The sequence below is a fragment of the Bolinopsis microptera genome, chromosome 3 (assembly GCF_026151205.1).
Source record: "Bolinopsis microptera isolate Bmic1 chromosome 3, MBARI_Bmic_1.0, whole genome shotgun sequence".
Classification (NCBI taxonomy): domain Eukaryota; kingdom Metazoa; phylum Ctenophora; class Tentaculata; order Lobata; family Bolinopsidae; genus Bolinopsis; species Bolinopsis microptera.
Genome location: NC_087074.1, coordinates 21,097,634 through 21,119,229, shown reverse-complemented (window position 1 = coordinate 21,119,229; position 21,596 = coordinate 21,097,634). Strand labels below are relative to the sequence as shown.

At 38.6% G+C, this 21,596-nt stretch overlaps 1 protein-coding gene across 1 annotated transcript; it reads left to right on the top strand.

Moving 5' to 3' along the window:
* Positions 1 to 4,236: 4,236 nt before the first annotated feature.
* On the top strand, positions 4,237 to 16,737 carry LOC134813293 (uncharacterized). The gene is made up of 7 exons (XM_063820983.1): positions 4,237 to 4,346; positions 4,516 to 4,594; positions 5,300 to 5,469; positions 5,810 to 5,980; positions 6,374 to 6,527; positions 14,182 to 14,284; positions 16,566 to 16,737. Exons 1-7 carry the CDS (start codon positions 4,245 to 4,247, stop codon positions 16,735 to 16,737), a joined length of 951 nt encoding a protein of 316 aa, XP_063677053.1. The 5' UTR covers positions 4,237 to 4,244.
* Positions 16,738 to 21,596: the final 4,859 nt, after the last annotated feature.

Sequence of the window (21,596 nt, the reverse complement as noted above, 5' to 3'; positions counted from 1 at the left end):
TATTTTAGTTGTACTGTGCATAAAAGTGTGTAGTGACAAGTGTGTAGTGGTAATGTATATTATTTATTATGACGACGCGATATTTATAATGCAGAATTAAAAGCTGCTTTCGATATGACTGGTGGTGGGCTCTCTCCGGCGGGACATAGATCTATATAGGGGGTACCCGGGGTACGAGTTAACGAACAGTGTTCGTGTCCTTCCACAACCCCCTGTTACCTGTGTTTCTGTCGGGGTAGCCTAATTCATCCGTTAGAATCGCAGAGTTAGCGGAGCTCATGATATCTCGCGACGTATGCTGTTTCTCTAAAATTTGTTTCTCTATGCTGCATGAACGGTGCAAGACTTGCGCCGTTTGTTTCAGCATCCAGTTGCGAGTGCTTGCCCATCGAAAACATGATTAGTGATTGTGGATTTTATTGATATTACTGATTATCCATCATATTCAGTATTAATGTTATCCATTATTTATTTATTGACATCCTTCAGTCTCCAAAACGAGGTGTGAAGCTGAAGGATGGGCAAGTAGGTATTTGTTTTTTAGCAGTGTTGAACATTGAAACAATTATAAAATGTTTATTTTTATCTTATATAACGTACAATATGAATGACATATGCTATAGTGACGTAACATATATAGTGCAAAGAATTAGTAACTTGCGAGATCTGATTTAGTGATAATCGACGTTAACATTTTGCAGTTTACAGTTGCACAATGTTGACGTCGATTGTTACTAACATTTATCTGAATTTAATACAAGTACATGTCACATATAAATTGGGTAGCTGAATGAAACTCGTGCCTCAAAATTTTCCGTTATTAGCATTGCAGTGTCCACGCCCTGTACTGCGTTAACGACCGAAATTTTCCCAATATGCAATTATTATTTTGCTTCTAAAATTCTCTGATAATTAATAATATATCGTGACATGTAATTGTAAGATAACAAACCTCGCGCGCGCGGCGCTTACATCTGCACCTGAGAATCTCTCAGCAATGTGTGGCTGTCTGCGCGGCGGGCTGTGTATTGTGGATATAGCTGAATTTAAATTTAGATTTATTTGTAAATGTATAATAATATTAAATATGTATTGATTGTTTTGTGGTAAATAAAAATTTTGTTTTACTGTAACTTACCAAGACGCGCGCCGAGTTGGACTCGTTGACGGTCTTCATATTTCAAACAAATATTTTACCAGTATCACTGGTTAACTCGATGCAATATTATAAGTTATAACTACATCGGTATCACATTAAGCCTCACGAGGAATCTCAAAGAAGTTAATCGATAGTAAGTCACAACAATCGATATAGTTTACAGTTTAAAACATTTATTCTGCGCAGTGCTTCTAATATTAAAATTTATTATATGTAATGAAATTGAATAATTGGTAATAAATTTAACTTTTGTATTATTAAACTTTTTATTGTGAAATCAAAAGTAATGAGATTGATTCACGATGTCAATCCTTTGCAGCTTGGCCACGCACAGTGGTGCATTTCTCCGACCTACTGTGATTGCGAGAAGATGCGCGGCGCGGCCCAGTAGTGCATAGCGCTACAAGTAATGACATAAACATCATAACTACTTTTTAAAATTCTCCCTAATTTCTTTATTATTTGCAGTCAATAAAATACATATTTCAGCCCTACTTTTCCCCGGCCCCAGGCCCATTGTGCATTTAGTTTTTAATTGAACGCAGATTGAATACTAAATAAAAAACGCACGTTTTCCTAAAAAACTAAAGCCAATGCTATTAGCTAAATCGTTTTATAAACACGTGACTTAGCAACGTTAAATTGTAAAGCGCAATGTATTATTGCTTAGAAGCAAGCATGCAGCAATTGGCAATGCACGCGGTGCTTCAACAAGCGAGCTAAGCCAAAAATAAAACGAAAAACGTAATATTATAATCATTGATACTGCAAGCGAGAGGGCTCTGATTAGAGCAACGCGACCGCCGAAGGCGGCAAATATATATATATTCAATAAATAAATATATATATATATATATATATATATATTCAACTTGTGAAACAAGCGCGTCACGCAATACGCGTATACACATGGCTATGTGAACCATCAGGCCATTTATTTCGAGAAGAAAGCGGCGCGCGCTACTTCGAAGAAATTTAGACGAGTAACATCCGTCAACAGCTTTCTAATATCCACCTTGAAGCTGCATTTTATATCCGTGAACTACACAATATAAACTATAGCATGTTTTAGTGTAGACTTTTTGTCACAACAAGACTGCAACCTATTAATAGTAACCTGTTAATAGTAACAACTATAAACAGAACCCCTAATGTCTATTAACAAATTTCTTCTAGTCCTAATATGAGCCTTGTCTCTAAAAACCTAACTGAACCTTGCCTCCTTGCCCCGTTAGTTACCTGTCCTTCCAAAACCAAACTAGCAGTCAAGGACAAAAAGTCATACACCAAATGGGCATTATATTTTATGAATTGTTTATTCATCTTTTTATTCTGTAAAATGTGTTAAAATTAAATTTCTTGTTTCATTGAAATTTCTTGTTTCATTGAATAAAACTGCATTAAATGTTTTTAGCTTTAACAGCGTTAATGGCAAGTGCAATAAGGGCACTACTCAGAGTACTGTAGTTTGATTTCCTAACCATAACCCTAATTTTAACACGAATTAATTAAACCAATTTTTGTAACATTCATTTTTAAATGTTGATATAACGGTTAAAGTGCAAACAGTCGAACTTCAATTTTAAATTTATTGTATCACTAATGACTAAATCACTTAATTACCTGCAGCTAAAAACATACATTATTCCTTGTACTGCACACTCTCGAAAGATTTAACAGGTTGTGCATGTGAACAGCTATAATGCAAAACTATATTTTAATTCCTTACATACCCAAACCATGGGCTGTGCTGCCTAATAATGCATTTAATTGTGCCAATATACATGCAAATTTCAAAGAATTATGCACATTATTTTTAAAACCATCTGCTTGTTATATCTTATTTTGTACAGGGTGGGCCAAAAGTCAGTGGGCATACGTTGGCCTCAATAGCTCCACCATGTTTTATATTTGAGAGCTGTTGCTTTGCAGATGGCATACTGTACTTACTGGTTCGAGGATTCCGTCATCAAAATTTGAAAATTCGAATATTTTAGACCACGCCCATTCAATATTAAAACACCTGTACTGTTTTTTCTGAACAGACGGTAGAGTATTAAATGTTGCATTATATGATCTGAAAACATGACGCAAAACAGATTAGAAATGACGAAGTTATCAAGCATTTTGTGTATCTTGTTAACAAAATTGACTGGGTGATTATGTGACACCGTGACACGACACCTTAATTGGGCAGCCTTAACGATTCTCATAATGTTTAACGGGGTGGTTAACGGGGTCACCTTATCACGTGATTAGGTAAGCCAATCATCTGATCACACGTAATGAATAAACTCGTTATGCTTCATATCTCGGTGATCTGAGAAGCTAAAACTCTCATTTTTTCAGGACAAACGTAATTCGAAAGGCCAAACACAATTCAATAAAATTTGGCTCGATCCATCTATCCAAACTATCAAATAAATGCGAAAATGAACCTTAATTTTTTTTAAATGAACACGAATATTTTTCGATTTGACAAATTCCTCGAACCAGTGGTGGTATTAAGTCATACCAGAAAGAATTATTTCAATTGGGCACTCAGTGACTGAGCTATTAAGGCCAACGTATGCCCACTGACTTTTGGCCCACCCTGTATAATAACTTGTAGCATAGGGATTTTCAGTAACTTCAAACTTGGCAATATCTCATTTTTGAGTAATAGTCTGAAATTCTGAACTTAAACACAAAATTATTTTGGGTGTATTTGAACATTTGTTTATGACATCGGCAAATTTTCTTAATATATTTAATTTTCTACAATAACAAACTAGATTACAAAATCATGGAAAAGATTTCCACCTGCATTCAGTGACTTTTAATTCAATCCTAATTTCGATTGAGTTTTCGAAAAAGATTCCGAATTTCTAATTTCGACCCCGACTTGACTACTGTCTTGGACTTTTTTGCACAGTCCAATACATAATTTCCCGAATCTTTGTAAAATTCACGTGAGATTGTTGATATTTAAGATATACATGTTGAGTTGATTGTAAAGATTACATTTAGAATGAATTTTACAACAGTTTAAATTCCAATTCACTATTAAGAAATTACCAATACTATGTTATAGATATTAAGCTGGATGCTACATAAGATCTTAAAAGCCCACTCTCTAGTTGCTGTCAGCTTGCTTAGCTACATATACCTCTTGGGTGGATTAATAATCAACTTTCTACAGTTATTAGTAAGTTTTACTGCAGATTGCCTACAATTAATAATCAACTTTCTACAGTTATTAGTAAGTTTTACTGCAGATTGCCTACATTATTATGTGTTATATCTTAAAATTATGTAAAACGAGAAAAAACCTCGCAAAAATAATTCCTGATGTTAACTGAAATTAAACTTTTCAGACATTCATATTTGTGAAAACACTATCTGCAAAATGGGGAAGGAAAATTAACGGTTATTTGCAAGCTTCCCTTTTTTCTGGTAAGAGTTGACTAACTGTATTTTATCTAATTAATCACTTATTTTTACTCTGATATTTGAAACAGCCTCATGGTTACTGAGTAACCCAATTACAGAAAACCAAATTATATTAAATGCTGGTTACAGCTTAGGAAGTGTTTATCAGACACTACTAATTCACCAAGGCAAAGATTGATGGCTCATGGCAAAGAGTGACAGCCTGTTAGAATGCAATGAATAAATAAATTAAGCATGCCTCCTGGTGACTAAAAAATGGCTAATTTATCGCTCGCATATAAATCTAGAGATATTGCATTCCATTCATGATAGCTTGGCTTAGTCGGTTAGGCGGATTTGCATCATCAAATATGTTTAAACTGTTTTGGCAAATACGAATTAATTCGTTTGCCACAATAATGAGTTCAGATTTGTGGTTTAAGTTTCTTGAAGAGCATGATGTGCATAATCAATATTGTGACTTGAATTGCAAGATCCCATTTTTAAATATGATCTAGCATTTAAACTAAAAGTAGCCAAATTTGGGTAAATAGATTTTATTTCCAGACAATTTAAAAATTCAACCACTGGGGCCAGCATAGTTCATATCTACAGCTGTAGTAGTAACCATGGTGACTAAAGTTCTATTATTCGTAGCCAAAAGGTCAATTCAACGACAAATAATCAAAAAACAATGATGACAACTGTGAAATTTATCTTTACTTTCAGTATTTACATTTGTTGTGGAATGGCACTGCAACTGCAACATCCGCTTTTTCTGCCTTCCAGAGGATGTGAAGAACATAACCCGAGAACATTGTCTTTCTATCTGTAATCACCGCGGTGAGGTTGACTGGTTGTTGGGGTACGTGGTAACAGAAAGACTGGATTGTCTTAGGGTGAGTGAGTTTATTAGTATTTCTCTCTCTCTCTCTCTCTCTCTCTCTCTCTCTCTCTCTCTCTCTCTCTCTCTCTCTCTCTCTCTCTCTCTCTCTCTCTCTCTCTCTCTCTCTCTCTCTCTCTCTCTCTCTCTCTCTCCCTCTCTCTCTGGATTGTCTTAGGGTGAACGAGTTTCTTAGTATTTGATATAATCATAATAACTAAATAATAATTTGATAATGTGGCCTGTTGACAAATCAAAATTTACGACTGTCTTTTAATTAAAAATCCTTAAATCGCCATTGTTTTCTTTTAAAAGTTTCAAATGACTGAACGAATGCTGATTTTATTTGTTTACAGGGCTGTAAAAGTCTGATAAAGAAGGAAGCTAAGTATCTGCCAGTGGTTGGTTGGAAGATGTGGTTTAGTGATTACTTGTTCTTGTCAAGAAATTGGGTGAAAGATGAGGATACCATCAGGAACACATGCCAAACTTGGGCCAGCTACGATCCTCATATCAACAACAACTTCGTAAGAGTTCTACTTTACATCTCAACTAATACCTGGCAGCTTCTTTTACTAGAATCTATCGTATCTTTTATATTACGTCTCAATAATGATCCCCACCTTACTTATTATGGAATTAAAAATTGGCGGTTTTTGGTCCATCCGCTATACTTTTAACGGTCGTTAACTTTAACGGTCATAATTTAACCCACTATCGGCACTATGATATTAACGAGTAAGGTATAAAGTAATTATAATATCTAGACAATATTGAAGTCATGAGTGAACCATGTGTCCAGGTTTCTTATTTAATAACAAATGCTAACATTTAAAAGTATTCAATATCTTCAAATCTTCAGTACTTGTTGTATGCTGAAATAACAAATGCTAACATTTAAAAGTATTCAATATCTTCAGTACGTGTTGTATGCTGAAGGAACACGCTTTACACTCGCCAAACACGAGGCTTCCATCAAGTTCTGTGAACAACGCAGCATTGAACCCTTCCGGAATGTACTTTATCCCCGTACCAAGGGGGCCGTTGAGGTTATTTCTCGGCTTGGGGAATCATGTAAGTTACTTATCGTTATTAGTTATTGGATATAATAGCAATTTTACTAGTTTTACATATTGTGCTGAAAGATAGGAATATTCAGTCGGAAAATCATTTATTTAACCATTCAGCATTGCAGAATTAATTACCTTACTCGGGAATATTATGACTGGGATAAAGTGGTGGGTTTTGGAAAATTCCGCCTTTTTTTCCCGGTCAAAAATTTTACCAGTCATAATTAAACCCGTCGAGTCAGATTATGGGGTTCCAAGGGGGCGGTAATCATCATATTTTACCTGAAGTCTCATATGTGCTAGAGAAGACTTTTGAAGCAGTGGATGGAGGGCTGTAACTTTATTGGCTGTTGCTACCATAATGTCGTTATAAAAATCACAATTTGGTTATAGAAATCAGATTTCAGGATGGACCGTGATTCTCATTTCTCTTGCCCATGAATCAGTGAATCGTAGAGAAGAAAACATTTTATATGTTATAGAAGAAAACAGTAGAGCGAGAGACATCAGCTGAGTCGCTAAAGATTGATCGCTTCTCGTGTGCAGTGTGTAGACTAAAAAAAGAGGGAGTTTTTCCCGTTAAAGTAACTTGTGGCCACATCCCGCTAGAAGTGAGTAAACTGTGCCACTATTTCATGGTCCACAGTGGATTGATTACTGGAGCAGTTGAAGATGCAAAGCCAAGAAGTTCCCCAATACCAAGCGGTGGGCAGGAAATTAAGCTCCGGCTGACCTTCAGAGCAGTAGCCCCATTAGCGGACAAAATGAAAGTCTTATTATTGTTAAGACAACAATACGACTTCGAATTTGACGGTCAGCAGCAGGGGGATATCAATAATGATAATGGAGGGGACATTAGCGATAATGAGAATGAGAATACGCTTTAATGAAGATTTGACTTATTACTGCTTAGATTTATTTTCCTTTAAATAGACGTGTCTTTTTTTCTATTTCTGAGTAATATCAATAACTGTAAATTGAAATAACTTCTTTAACAAGTAACAAAAATCAGAAATTTCGGTTGAAAATTTGTTGACCTCTAAAAAAAACTTGAAAGGTCGGCCACCGGTAAATTCATGACCGGGATAATTTGGCGGGTTTTGGGAAAGTCCGCCATATTTTGCCAGGTCATTAATTTTCCCAGTCATAAATTAACCCGCTATAATATTCCCGAGTAAGGTAAGTTATATTATATTATTGGTTATATTGTCAAGGGATTTAAACGTTACTTTGAACAGTTTGAAACACTGAGTAGATAACAGCCAGTTCCAATGTACTTTGTACTATCGATATTAAAATATCCAAATATGCTTATACGTGTTTAGATATGGGGTGGAGCAGCTATAATAAATAAATAAATCTATAGCTCTACTTCACACACTACCTAAACACGTAGCACAACGTGTAACTCGATGCAGCTGTGTACCAGCAACACCATATAGTTATACTACCCTGGCCTGTTTAAGCTTGCAATTACTTGAGAATATTTGTCTACAACCTGCCCAGAGATTATCATAATTTGCTATCACGGTTAAGGAGTTAACATTACATATATCTATCGCTCGCATGCTTTCGTATCATACATCAGTGCAAATGTAGTGGTAGTCAATAGTGGTATTAACATACAGGTAGAGCGATAGAGTGTTAAACTAGAGGTCTTGGTTTCAAGCTGTCAGCTTTTCGAATTAAATATCACTGACAGAGGCAACATGTGGGTGCGATAATATTTTGTAAATAATGCGATTCCGCACCTGCCCAAAACCTTTTTTATATGCGGCAAATCTGGAGACAAAAAACAACGCAAATTAGCAGTCTCTAAGTACTGTCTGTATGGATTATTGAACAGCGTAGTATATGACGAGTGTTATGTTTAACTTAATTTTACGTAATGCCTCTCACTTACACTGGACTATTGAAGATTATAAACCTGAAATTATCCTTGTAGAAGGTTTTACTATTAGATGGTCAGGATAGCAGCTAGTTGAGCTGGTGATGACTATAATTGAAGTAGATTATTCAATATCATAACTTTTTAACTTTACAATACAAGACACATGTATTATATAAGCGACTGACGTGACACAATTTCAATCTGTTGAGGGATTGCGATCCATCTTGACTAGTTATTCATTTGCCAAGATTCACCCTTTTTTGTTTTCATCAAAATAAAAAACGATAGTATTAAAAAGTTAAAAGTATTAAAAGTTGATGCATATTATCAGAATATTTTTAGGATGAAAAATTGTTCTAGATATATCTTCCTAGATGATCTTCTTGATTTTAATTTTATAGAGTAATTATACTTGAACAGCTATTTAACGGCTGATAGTGCATAAAAGTGCGGTATTAGGTCAATAGTGCAATTCCGTATCACCGCACTTATACGTTGCTGATGTATAATGTATATCGTACGAAAGCATGCGAGCGATAAATATTATATATGTTATATATCGTGTAATGTGAAATCATTATCCGTGATAACTGATAGCAAATCATGATAATCTCTAGATTTATGGTCTACTAAAATGAGTATTACAAAATGAGTATTAGGCAAGAGCACAGAGCACAATGTATCATGGCTTTGCAATTTCAGATTTAAGAGCTACCCAAAACTGTAAATCATGTTAGGGGTGGGCACGAAAATGCAAATTTTCGAAATTTTTCATTTCGTTAGTTCTATTATTAGTGAGTTTTGTGGGGAGGCTATTGTAATTGTATGTTATAACTGTACCTCTAAACTGTAAATCATATCGTTAGTTCTATTATTAGTGTGTTTTGTGGGGAGGCTATTGTAATTGTATGTTATAACTGTAGGGGGGGGGGGGGGGGGGGGGGGGGGGGGGGGGGGGGGGGGGGGGGGGGGGGGGGGTATCACGTCCGTCTATGTCCGCTTGTCTCATAGAATCCAAAAAGGACAGGACATAGGCGGACATAGGCGGACATAGGCGGACATAGACGGACATAGACGGACATAAGCGGACATTGGCGGACATAGACGGACATAGACGGACATTAGCGGACATTAATGGACACTTAAATTGCTAAATAAAATGTTCAATTTTTGCTGTTATAGGGGGGTCATGTTTTTTGTCCGTTCGGTACCCTATATTTTCAAAACGGACAAAAAATAGAGCGGACAAAAACCGGACAAAAATGGACAAAAACAGACAAAAATGGAAATAACATTTAGATGCTTCCTCCTCCTACTCTTCCTCCTCCTCCTGGGTCTGCCTGATTTTCCTCAGTCCTCTTCCTCCTCCCCTCCTCAGTCCTCCTCCTACTCCTCCTCCTTGTCCTCAGTCCTCCTCATTAGTCCTCAACAGTCCTCCCCCTCCCCAGTCCTCCTCCTCCTCCTGAGTCCTCCTCCTGGGTCCTCCTCCTGGGTCCTCCTCCTCCTCTTCATCCTCCTCCTCTTCCTCCTCGGTCCTCAATCCTCCTCCTCAGTCCTCCTTCTCATCCTTCTCATCAGTCCTCCTCCTCCTCAGTCCACTCCCAGTCCCCCTCCTTCTCCTCCTCCTATTCAGTCCTCCTCCTGATCCTCCTCCTCCTCCTCAGTTCTCCTCAGTCCTCCTTCTCATTTCTCCTAAGTCCTCCTCCTGAGTCCTCCTCCTCTTCTTCCTCCTGAGTCCTCCTCCTGCGTCCTCCTCCTCCTCCCTCTCAGTCATCCTCCTCAGCCATCCTCCTCAGCCATCCTCTTCAGCCATTCTCCTCAGTACTCCTCAGTCCTCCTCCTTCTCAGTCATCGTCAGTCCTCCTCCTCAGTCCTCCTCAGTCCTCCTCAGTCCTCCTCCTCCTCCTGGGTCCTCCTCCTCCTCCTCCTCCTGGATCCTCCTCCTGGGTCTTCCTGATCCTCCCCAGTCCTCTTCCTCCTCCCCTCCTCAGTCCTCCTCCACCGTTCGGTACCCTATATTTTCAAAACGGACAAAAAATAGAGCGGACAAAAACCGGACAAAAATGGACAAAAACAGACAAAAATGGAAATAACATTTAGATGCTTCCTCCTCCTACTCTTCCTCCTCCTCCTGGGTCTGCCTGATTTTCCTCAGTCCTCTTCCTCCTCCCCTCCTCAGTCCTCCTCCTACTCCTCCTCCTTGTCCTCAGTCCTCCTCATTAGTCCTCAACAGTCCTCCCCCTCCCCAGTCCTCCTCCTCCTCCTGAGTCCTCCTCCTGGGTCCTCCTCCTGGGTCCTCCTCCTCCTCTTCATCCTCCTCCTCTTCCTCCTCAGTCCTCAGTCCTCCTCAGTCCTCCTCCTCATCCTTCTCCTCAGTCCTCCATCCTCCTCAGCCATCCTCCTCAGTCCTCCTCAGTCCTCCTCCTCAGTCCTCCTCCTCCTGGGTCCTCCTCTTCATCCTCCTCCTCTTCCTCCTCGGTCCTCAGTCCTCGGTCCTCAGTCCTCCTCCTCATCCTTCTCATCAGTCCTCCTCCTCCTCAGTCCTCTCCCAGTCCCCCTCCTTCTCCTCCTCCTATTCAGTCCTCCTCCTCCTCCTCCTCCTCAGTTCTCCTCAGTCCTCCTTCTCATTTCTTCTAAGTCCTCCTCCTGAGTCCTCCTCCTCCTCTTCCTCCTGAGTCCTCCTCCTGAGTCCTCCTCCTCCTCCTCTTCCTCCTGAGTCCTCCTCCTGAGTCCTCCTCCTCCTCCCTCTCAGTCATCCTCCTCAGCCATCCTCCTCAGCCATCCTCCTCAGTACTCCTCAGTCCTCCTCCTTCTCAGTCATCGTCAGTCCTCCTCCTCAGTCCTCCTCAGTCCTCCTCAGTCCTCCTCCTCCTTCTGGGTCCTCCTCCTCCTCCTCCTTCTGGGTCCTCCTCCTGGGTCTTCCTGATCCTCCCCAGTCCTCTTCCTTCTCCCCTCCTCAGTCCTCCTCCTACTCCTCCTCCTCGTGCTTAGTTTTCCTCATCAGTCCTCAACAGTCTTCCTCCTCCCCAGTCCTCCTCCTCCTCCTGAGGCCTTTTCCTGGGTCCTCCTCCTGGGTCCTCCTCCTCCTGGGTCCTCCTCTTCCTGGGTCCTCCTTCTCCTCCTCAGTCCTTCTCCTCCTCCTCCTCAGTCCTCTTCCTCCTCTTCCTCCTCCTCCTCCCTCTCAGTCATCCTCCTCAGCCATCCTCCTCAGCCATCCTCCTCAGCCATCCTCCTCAGTCCTCCTCCTGAGTCCTCCTCCTCCTGAGTCATCCTCCTCAGTTCTCCTCCTCCTCCACGGTCCACCTAGGTCCTCCTTCTGGGTCCTCCTCCTCCTCCTCCTCCTGGGTCTTCCTGATCCTCCTTCTCCCTCTCAGTCATCCTCCTCAGTCATCCTCCTCAGTCATCCTCCTCAGCCATCCTCCCCAGCCATCCTCCTCAGCCATCCTCCTCAGCCATCCTCCTCAGTACTCTTCAGTACTGTTCAGTCCTCCTCCGTCTCAGTCCTCCTCCTGAGTCCTCCTCCTCCTGAGCTAATGTCCACCAATGTCCGTCCGAGTCCGCCAATGTCCGTCCGGGTCCGCAAATGTCCGTCCGTGTCCGCCAATGTCCGTCTGTGTCCCCCAATGTCCGTCCGAGTCCGCCAATGTCCGTCCGTGTCCGCCAATGTCCCAAAAAACACGTCCGTTGTCTCATAGAATCCAAAAAGGACAGGACATAGGCGGACATAGGCGGACATGACACCCCCCCCCCCACTGTACCTCTAAATTGTACATTAATTATACTGTCCTCTTTCGTAGAAAAACACATATTTTAGTAACACGATCAATTTACCTACATGTGATATACAGCGGTGCGATAGTTGTGTTACATATTTTATACAAATATGTGTACTGTGTAAATACTAAATATGTGTAAATATGTGTAAATATGTGTAAATATGTGTAAATATGTGTAATGTGTACAACAGAAATATTGAATTATCAGCCTGCTGTTTTTAAGAAATTAAGCGATGTAGGTAAGGCTGTATAGTGTATAGGTTACCAACACGTATCTCATTTGATCATAATCATATTAAATTATCATCTTGATGGAAACTTATCTGAATTTTAGGGACTATCATTATTCAATATTGAGAGGTTATCAAGTAAAGGAAGTTACACTGCATTTTTGTTTGTGTTACACAAAAACACACACGGGACATAATGCCTTGGATAGTGACAAATGATACTTCATTGATATTTCTGTTGACGTAAAGACGTAAGATTTATTCTAAACAAACCACTTCTTTAGTCTGTTTGTTTAGGAATAAATATTCTTTTCTAAACGATTTATCATATATATTAGGACGCAATGAAACTACCGGACGACGATGTATGGGGACTTGCCACCCCACATTAAACAACATTAAAATATATCGACTCTGTTGCATCGTTTCCTGTTAATATAAAACTCCGTTACAAATTGAACTGGGATCTGGCAATACTACACCTTAGTTCAATAAAATATGATAAAGTAATGTATAAATATACTTAAGTAAAAGTCTGAAAGAATATAGAAAACAAAATAGTATACTGCTTGAAAGCTAGATAATAAACTGTGAAAGAGTAGTCAACGTGAATGAAACTGTTCCGATATAACTAATAACGATCAGATTAAGAAATGTACGGACAAAAATGTTTGAGATTAATCCGGATTATCGGGCCATGAGAAGCGTTGCCGTCTAGTATTAGTAATGAAAGTACTTTTCCACAAACGACACAATGTTATAATGTCTTGTTCAATGTAGCGTGTCTGTTTAAGTGTTCCGACAAGTGACAACACTGTCGTTGTCTACTGATTACTGCTTTACTGACAACACTGTCGTTGTCTACTGTATCTTAAAATAGAAACACATTTAAACTAACCACCATATGTTTATTAACTACACTTACTATTACTGGCTGTTTCATGTTACACTTGGTTTAATTTTCATGATGTTAAAATTTGTTTTTGTGTGGCTGGTTTCACACGTTACCTTCTAGTTTTCTGTTGCATGTAAAAAGTAAGGTTGTCCTTGAATGCTTGGGAAAGTAATGCAAATGTTGAGATATCGCTCTTTAAAAGTTTCATTATGTTTTCTACGCAGCTTTCAGCTTGAGCTGTGTAGAAAATATCAATTGTGCAGAGTGTAAAGTATATTATATTATGATACTATGTTTACAGTACATTATAATGTAGATGTACTGAAGAGGTACCTCTTCATTTAACTTTCTATCACGTTTCCCATCATTCTATGTGAAATGTGGAATGTGATGTGCTCTGTTAACTACTCTGTGAGGGACCCTTCACACTTCACGTGTTACGTCAGCTAAATCTTGCTGACTAAGCAAGATTTAGCCGATCCTAGAAACTACATTAATATCAGCTATTTTTCTAGCGCGATATTTGTAATATTATAAACTGTAATATTATGGTTTTCATACAGCATACAATATACACATATAATACATATTATGTGCATAAATCACGTACAGTCTTGATTTTTAATAACATACGGTACGTTGAACTTCGAATTCGATTTTCTATTCGGTTATCTAAACTTTTACTGATTATAATCATGACATGTTACGGTATCTTGACAGGTAATATTGCTACAGTGAATGACCAGTGACTGTACATTATTTATGGAGAGATAAGGTATAAATTAATAAAGACACTGAAATGAAATCTGACCCTCGCCTCAGAGTCCCGTCATTAAGTCTTAAGCACTGACGTATTATATTTTCAGTGGATTGTGTATACGATGTGGTGTTTGCGTTTCCCGGCCCTGACATCCCCGGTACGTGGAGCATGTTATCGGGAAAGAGCACAAATGTGGACGTGTATTTCAGGTAATTAACTAACTTTAAATCGTCATCTTTCCTGTGTTTAGCGAGAAGATGTGGGTTTAGTGTGGTTAAGATGTGTGGTTTAGTGTGGTTTAGTGTGGTTAGCGAGTGTGGTTTAGCGAGTGTGGTTTAGCGAGTGTGGTTTAGTGTGGTTTAGCGAGTGTGGTTTAGCGAGTGTGGTTTAGCGAGTGTGGTTTAGCGAGTGTGGTTTAGCGAGTGTGGTTTAGCGAGTGTGGTTTAGCGATTGTGTTTCCATTATTAGAATTTATGATATGTATTGATTGAATAATTGTAATAAATTTAACTTTTGTTTAATTAACTTTTGTTTTATTAATTCAGATGTTGTTCAATGAGTCGCAACAATAATGTTCAAAAGTATGTAGGAGGGTAAGGAACAATTGCTAGTAGTGCTTCTTGTGCCCGTTGATACAAGGAACATTTGACGGAGGTTTCTTCCAGACGCGCTTTTATCGGATTGTGCGTGTTATTTATTGGTTATGAACAAGCAGGCCAACTTTTTGGTTTGGTGTGTTAGCGTGCTACCAGGCCCTTGCAGAGTATTATAAACACTAAACAATTATACACTATACAATTTGCTAATACAATATATGCAGAGTCCGGATCTGCTCGCAAACGTCGACAACACAGGTCAGCCGACCCAGTAACGTTGAACGTGAACACGAAACACGACGAGGTTTAGGTGTCATTTTGTAAATCATTTATGGATGGATAATTTCAGTATTGTTGAAGAAAAATACAAGTCACTGTTCCCACCTATAGCGTTATGTCATGGTCTGATTAACGGCCAAGATTACCGTACGTGCGCGCATAAGAAACCCGCGACCAAATGTTGAGGGTAGGGAGTAGCTGACGGCGCGCTTTTAACATATATTACGTCTTATAAGCGCCGTACGGAATCGCTATATTTAAGTAATTAAGTATTTGTTTACATAAATTCACGTTTTTATCATAATCTAGCATGGTCCAAAACTGTTAAAGTTGTCATTATGCCCACTAATTATCGAACTGCTTGGGCATCTAGAAGAGATCGTTGATGCATTTGATGCGTTACAGGATGTGTTCTCAAAAGTAGGATTTATTATGTGGATTGGAGTCCTTGATTGTTTCCAAAGCCAAGAAGATTTATAAATAAGTTAAGGCTGGCTTTGGTGGTTCATGTAGAAGTCATCCCTCAGTTCAGACATGTTATGTAACAGAGTAGTGAGATATGGGTATACACTATTTTAACTTTTTGTAAAAAGTTCAGTTTTGGTACGAAGTTTGTAACAGATTATGAACAGTAAGGAGTTATGAAACTGTTAATTAAGTTGGTTGATTCGTGGATAGAATTCTGCTCCTAGTTTTGAAACTTATGGGTATAACAGTTTATTTATGAACTACCGATTTAGCTCCCCCTAAACTTGGAGGCACGTAAACACGATACTGCTGTGCACGCTTTCACTGGATCAGACACCACAGTTTGGCTCCACGGAATTGGTAAGGATCGGCTATTCAGAACGATCGCATTCTAAAAAACGATGACGTGTAAATAGATGCTTTTTATTCGGCAAATTCTACACCTGAGCAACCATAAAGCATGTCGGAGAAACTTTTGATGCTGCAGTTGATTTCATCACAATCGAGTGACTAGTGAAGCTAGACTTCAGTTCTTGAACAGAAGTCGCAATCTTCAACAGCAGACATCAAGTGGGAACAGCTCCCGCAACATTGGGACAGCTGAACAACATTCTAATCTTGTTTAACATCAGCTGCAGCGTAAGATAATAATAACTTGAATCGATAAGCTGAGGATGAAAGAAGAATAAGGGGAGCATGTACCAGTTGACCACTCTTATGAATTACAGCTCCGAAAAGCTCATTTTAAACAATACAGTTGCAACTGTTTATAAGTCAGGTTGTGGCAATGATTGTTCATGCAGAATAAGCAGGAATACATTGTGGATCAAACTGCCTTTAATGTCATGGACAATTGCACCAATGTGCAGCTGTGGACTTCATAAGTACGATTGATCTAGTTTTTAATAGGTCATATATAAAGGTACTGCTTCGATTTCCCGATTATTTAGTGAAAAGTTGTTTATTATTCATGTTACGTAATTTTAATATATTTTGATGAAATAATTTTATATTTTTGAATATTTGTTTAATAATTGATTAACTTAATTATTTAATTATCTAATCAAATGGTTGTCAGAATTTATAAAGTTTGTTCTATTTCTGTTTGAACACATCAGTGTAATCTAGAACTTTTCTAAGACTTCAGAAGTCGTTTTATTGACTATCCGTCGCGGAGTAGAGTCAGCGGCGGAGCCGCCGGACTCCGACGCGGACTCCGGCGTGCTCCGCTAAAATGTATTGACACTGGATCGAGTCTTTTTGGCGGACTCCGAGCGGAGCGAGCGGACTCCGAGCAGGGGACTTCCGAGCGGCTTTAAAGTCCGCCGCGGACTCCGAGCGGCTCCCGAGGCAGGGTCTCGGCAGGGTCGTCCCGCCGACAGGAGTTAGCAACTAGGCGGACTCAGGTACAGTGCGGGAACTCCGGCGGAGTGCTGGCGGACTCCGCAGGGACCTCTTCCGCCTGACTTGAATCCGACGGAGTCCGAAGCTTCGGCGAGACTACGCTCGGAGGTACAGCCGGACTACAAAGAGTTCCACTGTCTTCATGAACCTTTTTCCGACTTCCGACCCTCGGCTAAAATTTTTTGTCACGTGACAACAACATAGCATTTTGCTTATTTTGTGGTCAAGATGAAAAGGTCGCTAGTATAAACCTTTAATTACTCACAATGTCATAGTGTAAAACTCTAGTCCTAAACTTTGTCACATTTAACTGTATAGAACCGTTGAACCTAACCTCCACACAGAACGTCCGGGCAGCGAATTATCAATGTCATCTGATATTATCACAGGCTTTACAGTTTCTTCCAGTCGCAAGGATTATTATTTGAAAATCATTATGGCTTCAGAAAAATCATTCGGAAGCCATGCACTTAACTTCTCTGTCGACTACATGAAAAAATCACTAAGAGATAAAAATCATGTACTTGGCTCTTATGATTAAGTTAAAGCGTTTTGATAAATCTGTCATGATAAACTGCTTAAAAAACTGATTGATTTGGAATTCGAGGGATGCAAAATTAATTTAATAGCCAGTTACCTCTCTAATAGGCAGCAATATGTTCAGTACTTGGAGAAGAATCCGAAAAAAATGTCTGTAATATTTGGTTGTGCCTCAGGGGTCAGTATTAGGTCCTTGTTTTTCATTTATATACATTCAATGAAGATATTGAGTATCAGACCTAGGTAAGTTATATACTTTTGCCGATGACACCTCCATATTTGTTGTAGATAAATTATAAAAACACCTTTTAATGCACAACAAGCTAACAAATATTCTTAAACTTGTTCATCACTATATGAGATAAATTGCTGCATATCAACACAAAGAAATGTTGTTATATCACTTTAAGCAGAACTGTAGGAAAATGAACCAGATTCAACACACTAATGAATTTAGAACTGACACTGAATAATTTAATAATATAAAAGGTAGAGGAAACTAAAGTTTCTTTGGAGTCATTATTGACCAAAAACTGAAACTGGGATGTAACTTGAGAGCGTTAAATCGTAAATTGAAATGTGAGTTGGTAGCGACTATTTGGAATCAGACGATGTGTACCTAATACACTCTTAAGACCTGTACCCACACCCTTTTTGAATCACACTTGTTATGGAATATCTGTTTGGAGGTGTCATCAAATTAATAAATAAAGCCATATTTAATACAAAAAGAAATCATAGATTTCTTTGTGATAATGCATGCGTTCTTCAATAAGTTCAAAACATGGCCAGAGTAAGGCCTATCACTGGGATAAGACGGTAAGTTATCAAGCAGATGTTAGGCAAAGATTTCTTTTTTGATAATAGATCACAGTAAACACCAATCTGAAACGGAGTATAACTTCTGACTGTCCACAATCTCATAAGTTGCACTGTTTACTGGAAATGTTTTTAAATAAATAAGTTACAATCACCGTATACACAATGTTTCTTTATTCAACAGGTCACCAAGACGAGACAACTACCTCATCCACCCACTCCGTCCTCAATATTCATCTTAAAATCAACTGTATTTGGAATCACTGCCGTAAGGTCAACGAGTGAAATAGGACTTCTCCACTCCTATCAGTATATTCAAGATTAATCTTATGAAAGCTTTGTTAGAACTACATTTAAATATGACAGACAACCGATGGTGCAGTTACAACTTGATGGCAAATGAATTATCATGAAATAGGTTATTTAACTAATACTTAATCATATGAGTAAACCAACGGTGTTATTGCATAGTTCCTTGACAAGGGTTATCAGACCTTATATTATTATAAGAGGACGAAATCAAAACGAATCATATACAAAAATTTTTAAAAGCTTACGGCACAGGATCCTGTTTTGTTTTCCTTACTCATATGGCCTCTCCCAAAAACCCTCTCCTTCCCCTCTTCTCTCAGGTTTATTTTCAATTTTTTAAAATTAGATAGCAGGATATATTTTTATTTCGAATTAGTAATGGCACTTATACATTATTTGGTATTCGTATGTATGCTTTGTGTTTATGTGTTTGACTAACTAGGTACTTGTGCTGTATATTTGAAGATTTTGAGGCTCACGAAGTTCTTACGTCCCGTTTGGGTCTTGAGTTGTAGCTGAGTATATGTTCAAATCGCCTTACTTAGTATGGTGAAACATCGACAGGTTTGCCTTGACCTTCGGAAGTGTGTTTGCCCTCCGGGGATCAAAAATATGATCTCCATGGAACATTACTTTGACACGTGAACTTTATCAAACGACTGTAATGATTCCATTTACAATTTTTTCTAGTATATTTAGCTTAGTCTTTATTGTAGATACACACGATACAGAATAGAAGAGCACAATTGGGCTCTTTGTTCTGCGGACCGTGTTTCCTCGGGTGGGCCCGAAGGTTTTTGTTGTGGAGTAGTGCTGGGAAAAAAACACGCTTTAATATCATGAATGTAAATATTGTTATTGAAATTAGTGCCACAGTTTATGTTGGTAAACAAAGTTATGGTCAAACATTTATTATCGTAGAAGGGCATGATTTACCCACAACACTAAGCATCTGGATGGATATTTAGCACACAAGGATAACTGACTTTAATCATGACCACCAAGCTATTACCACGTTATCATAAGCTCCAAAATAAATAAATTGTCTACATAGAAACAATCTGGACTGATCTTATCATCATTGTGGGTCCCCTGGGGTTCGTAAAGCCCTTACTGCAACATGGTTGTTACCAGCCACAATATACAAATAGTCATGCCAGTACTGTCATAAACTGTAACCAACTATTTAAAATTAAGATATCTTTGCTAGAATTTTACATTTTAAAGCCATAGATCAATCTTCTCAATTTTAAATTTAAAAATAACATTCTACCCCTAACTATGATGTGGGTGGAATTTCATACTTAACTAAATTCAACTTTGAAAGTCAATAATTATTAGTCCAAAAAAATTATAGTTAAGACATCCATTTTGCATTGTGTTTCCATAATTAGAATTTAGGATATGTATGATTGAATAATTGGTAATAAATTTAACTTTTGTTTTATTAACTTTTGTTTTATTAATTCAGATGTTTTCCAATGAGTTCGCAACAAAAATGTTCAAATTATGTTGGAGGGTAAAGGGACACATAATGCTAGTAGTGATTCTTTGTGCCCGTTGACTACCCATTGAAACATTTTGCGGAGTTTCTCCAGACGGCTTTTATCGGAGTGCGTGTTATTTAATTGGTTATGCTCTTGCCACGGCAATCATTTTGTTTTTGTGTTAGCAGTGATAACAGGTTGCTGAGGTATTATAAACACTAAACCAATTATACACTATATCAAATTGTAAATACATATTCATGGCAGAGTCCGGATCTAGCTGCAAAGTCAGGACAAACAGTTAGCCGCCAAGTAACGTTTAAGTGAACACGAAAACACGAGGTTTTAGGCGTGTCATTTTGTAAATCACTTTATGGAGGATAATTCTGTAATTGTTGCGCAAAAAAATTACGTCACTGCCACTATAGCGTTTATGTATGGTTCTGATTATAGGCCAAGTAAATAAAAGTACGTGCGCGAATAAGAAACAGCGCAAATGTTGTGGTAGGGGAGGAGCTGCGGCGCGCTTTTAAACATACTATTAAGTATAGCGCAGTACGGAAACGGCTATATTTAAGTAATTAAGTATTTAGTTTTCATAAATTCCACGTTTTATCAATATTAGCATGGTCACCAAACTGATAAGTGTGTCATTATGCAATCATTATCGAACCTGCTTCTGGGGCATCTAAGAATGAGATCGGTTTAGCCTTGATTTGATGAGTATACAGGATGTGTTCACAAAGTCAGGTTTATTCTGTGGATTGGAGTCTGAATTGATTCCCAAAAGCCAAGAAGATCTTATTTAAATAACAGTTATGGATTGGCTTTTGGTGGTATAAGGACGGTCATCCCTCAGTTCAGACATGTTAAGTAAAGAGTAGAGAGATATGGTACCTACTATTTCATATTTTAACTAAAGTTCAGTTATAGTAACGAAGTTTGTAAGATTTATGAACAGTAAGGAGTTTATGGACTGTTAAATAACTGGTTTGGATGATTCATTGGAATAGAATTCGCTCTAGTTTTTGAAACATAAGGGTCTAACATGTTTATTATGAACTACCGATTTAGACTCACCCTAATTGGAGGCACGTAAACACGATACTGCTGTGCCACGCTTTTCACTGGAATAGACACAACCAGGTTGGATCCACGGAATGGTAACGGATCGGTATTCAGAACGATAGTTCTATACATGAAACGTGTAATAGATGCTTTTTATTCGGCAAATTCTACACCTGCAACCATAAGCATGTCGGAGAATTTGATGATGCAGTTGATTTCATTCACAATCGAGATGACTAGAGAAGCTAGACTTTAAGTTCTTCGAACAGAAGTCGCAATCTTCAACAAGCAGACATCAAGTGGGAAAACAGCTCCGCCAATATGGGACAGCTGAACAACATTCTATCTTGTTTACCATCAGCTGCAGGCGTAAGATATATAATAACCTGATCCGATATGTGAGGATGATAAGAGAATAATGGGGGCGCTTGTACAGTGGGAACAACCTCTTATGAATACAGCTCCGATAAAGCTCATTTAAAAATCGTTGCAACTGTTTAAAGTAAGGTTGTGCATGCTTGTTCATGCCAGAAAAAAGCAGGAATACA

What these genes read in the sequence shown, in the direction of transcription:
- LOC134813293 (XM_063820983.1), top strand. Translation starts at nt 4,245, where the DNA reads ATGCTACATAAGATCTTAAAAGCCCACTCTCTAGTTGCTGTCAGCTTG. An exon ending in CTCATATCAACAACAACTTC is followed by an intron (nt 5,981 to 6,373) that starts GTAAGAGTTCTA and finishes CAATATCTTCAG; the next exon opens with TACGTGTTGTATGCTGAAGG. An exon ending in TTCTCGGCTTGGGGAATCAT is followed by an intron (nt 6,528 to 14,181) that starts GTAAGTTACTTA and finishes TTATATTTTCAG; the next exon opens with TGGATTGTGTATACGATGTG.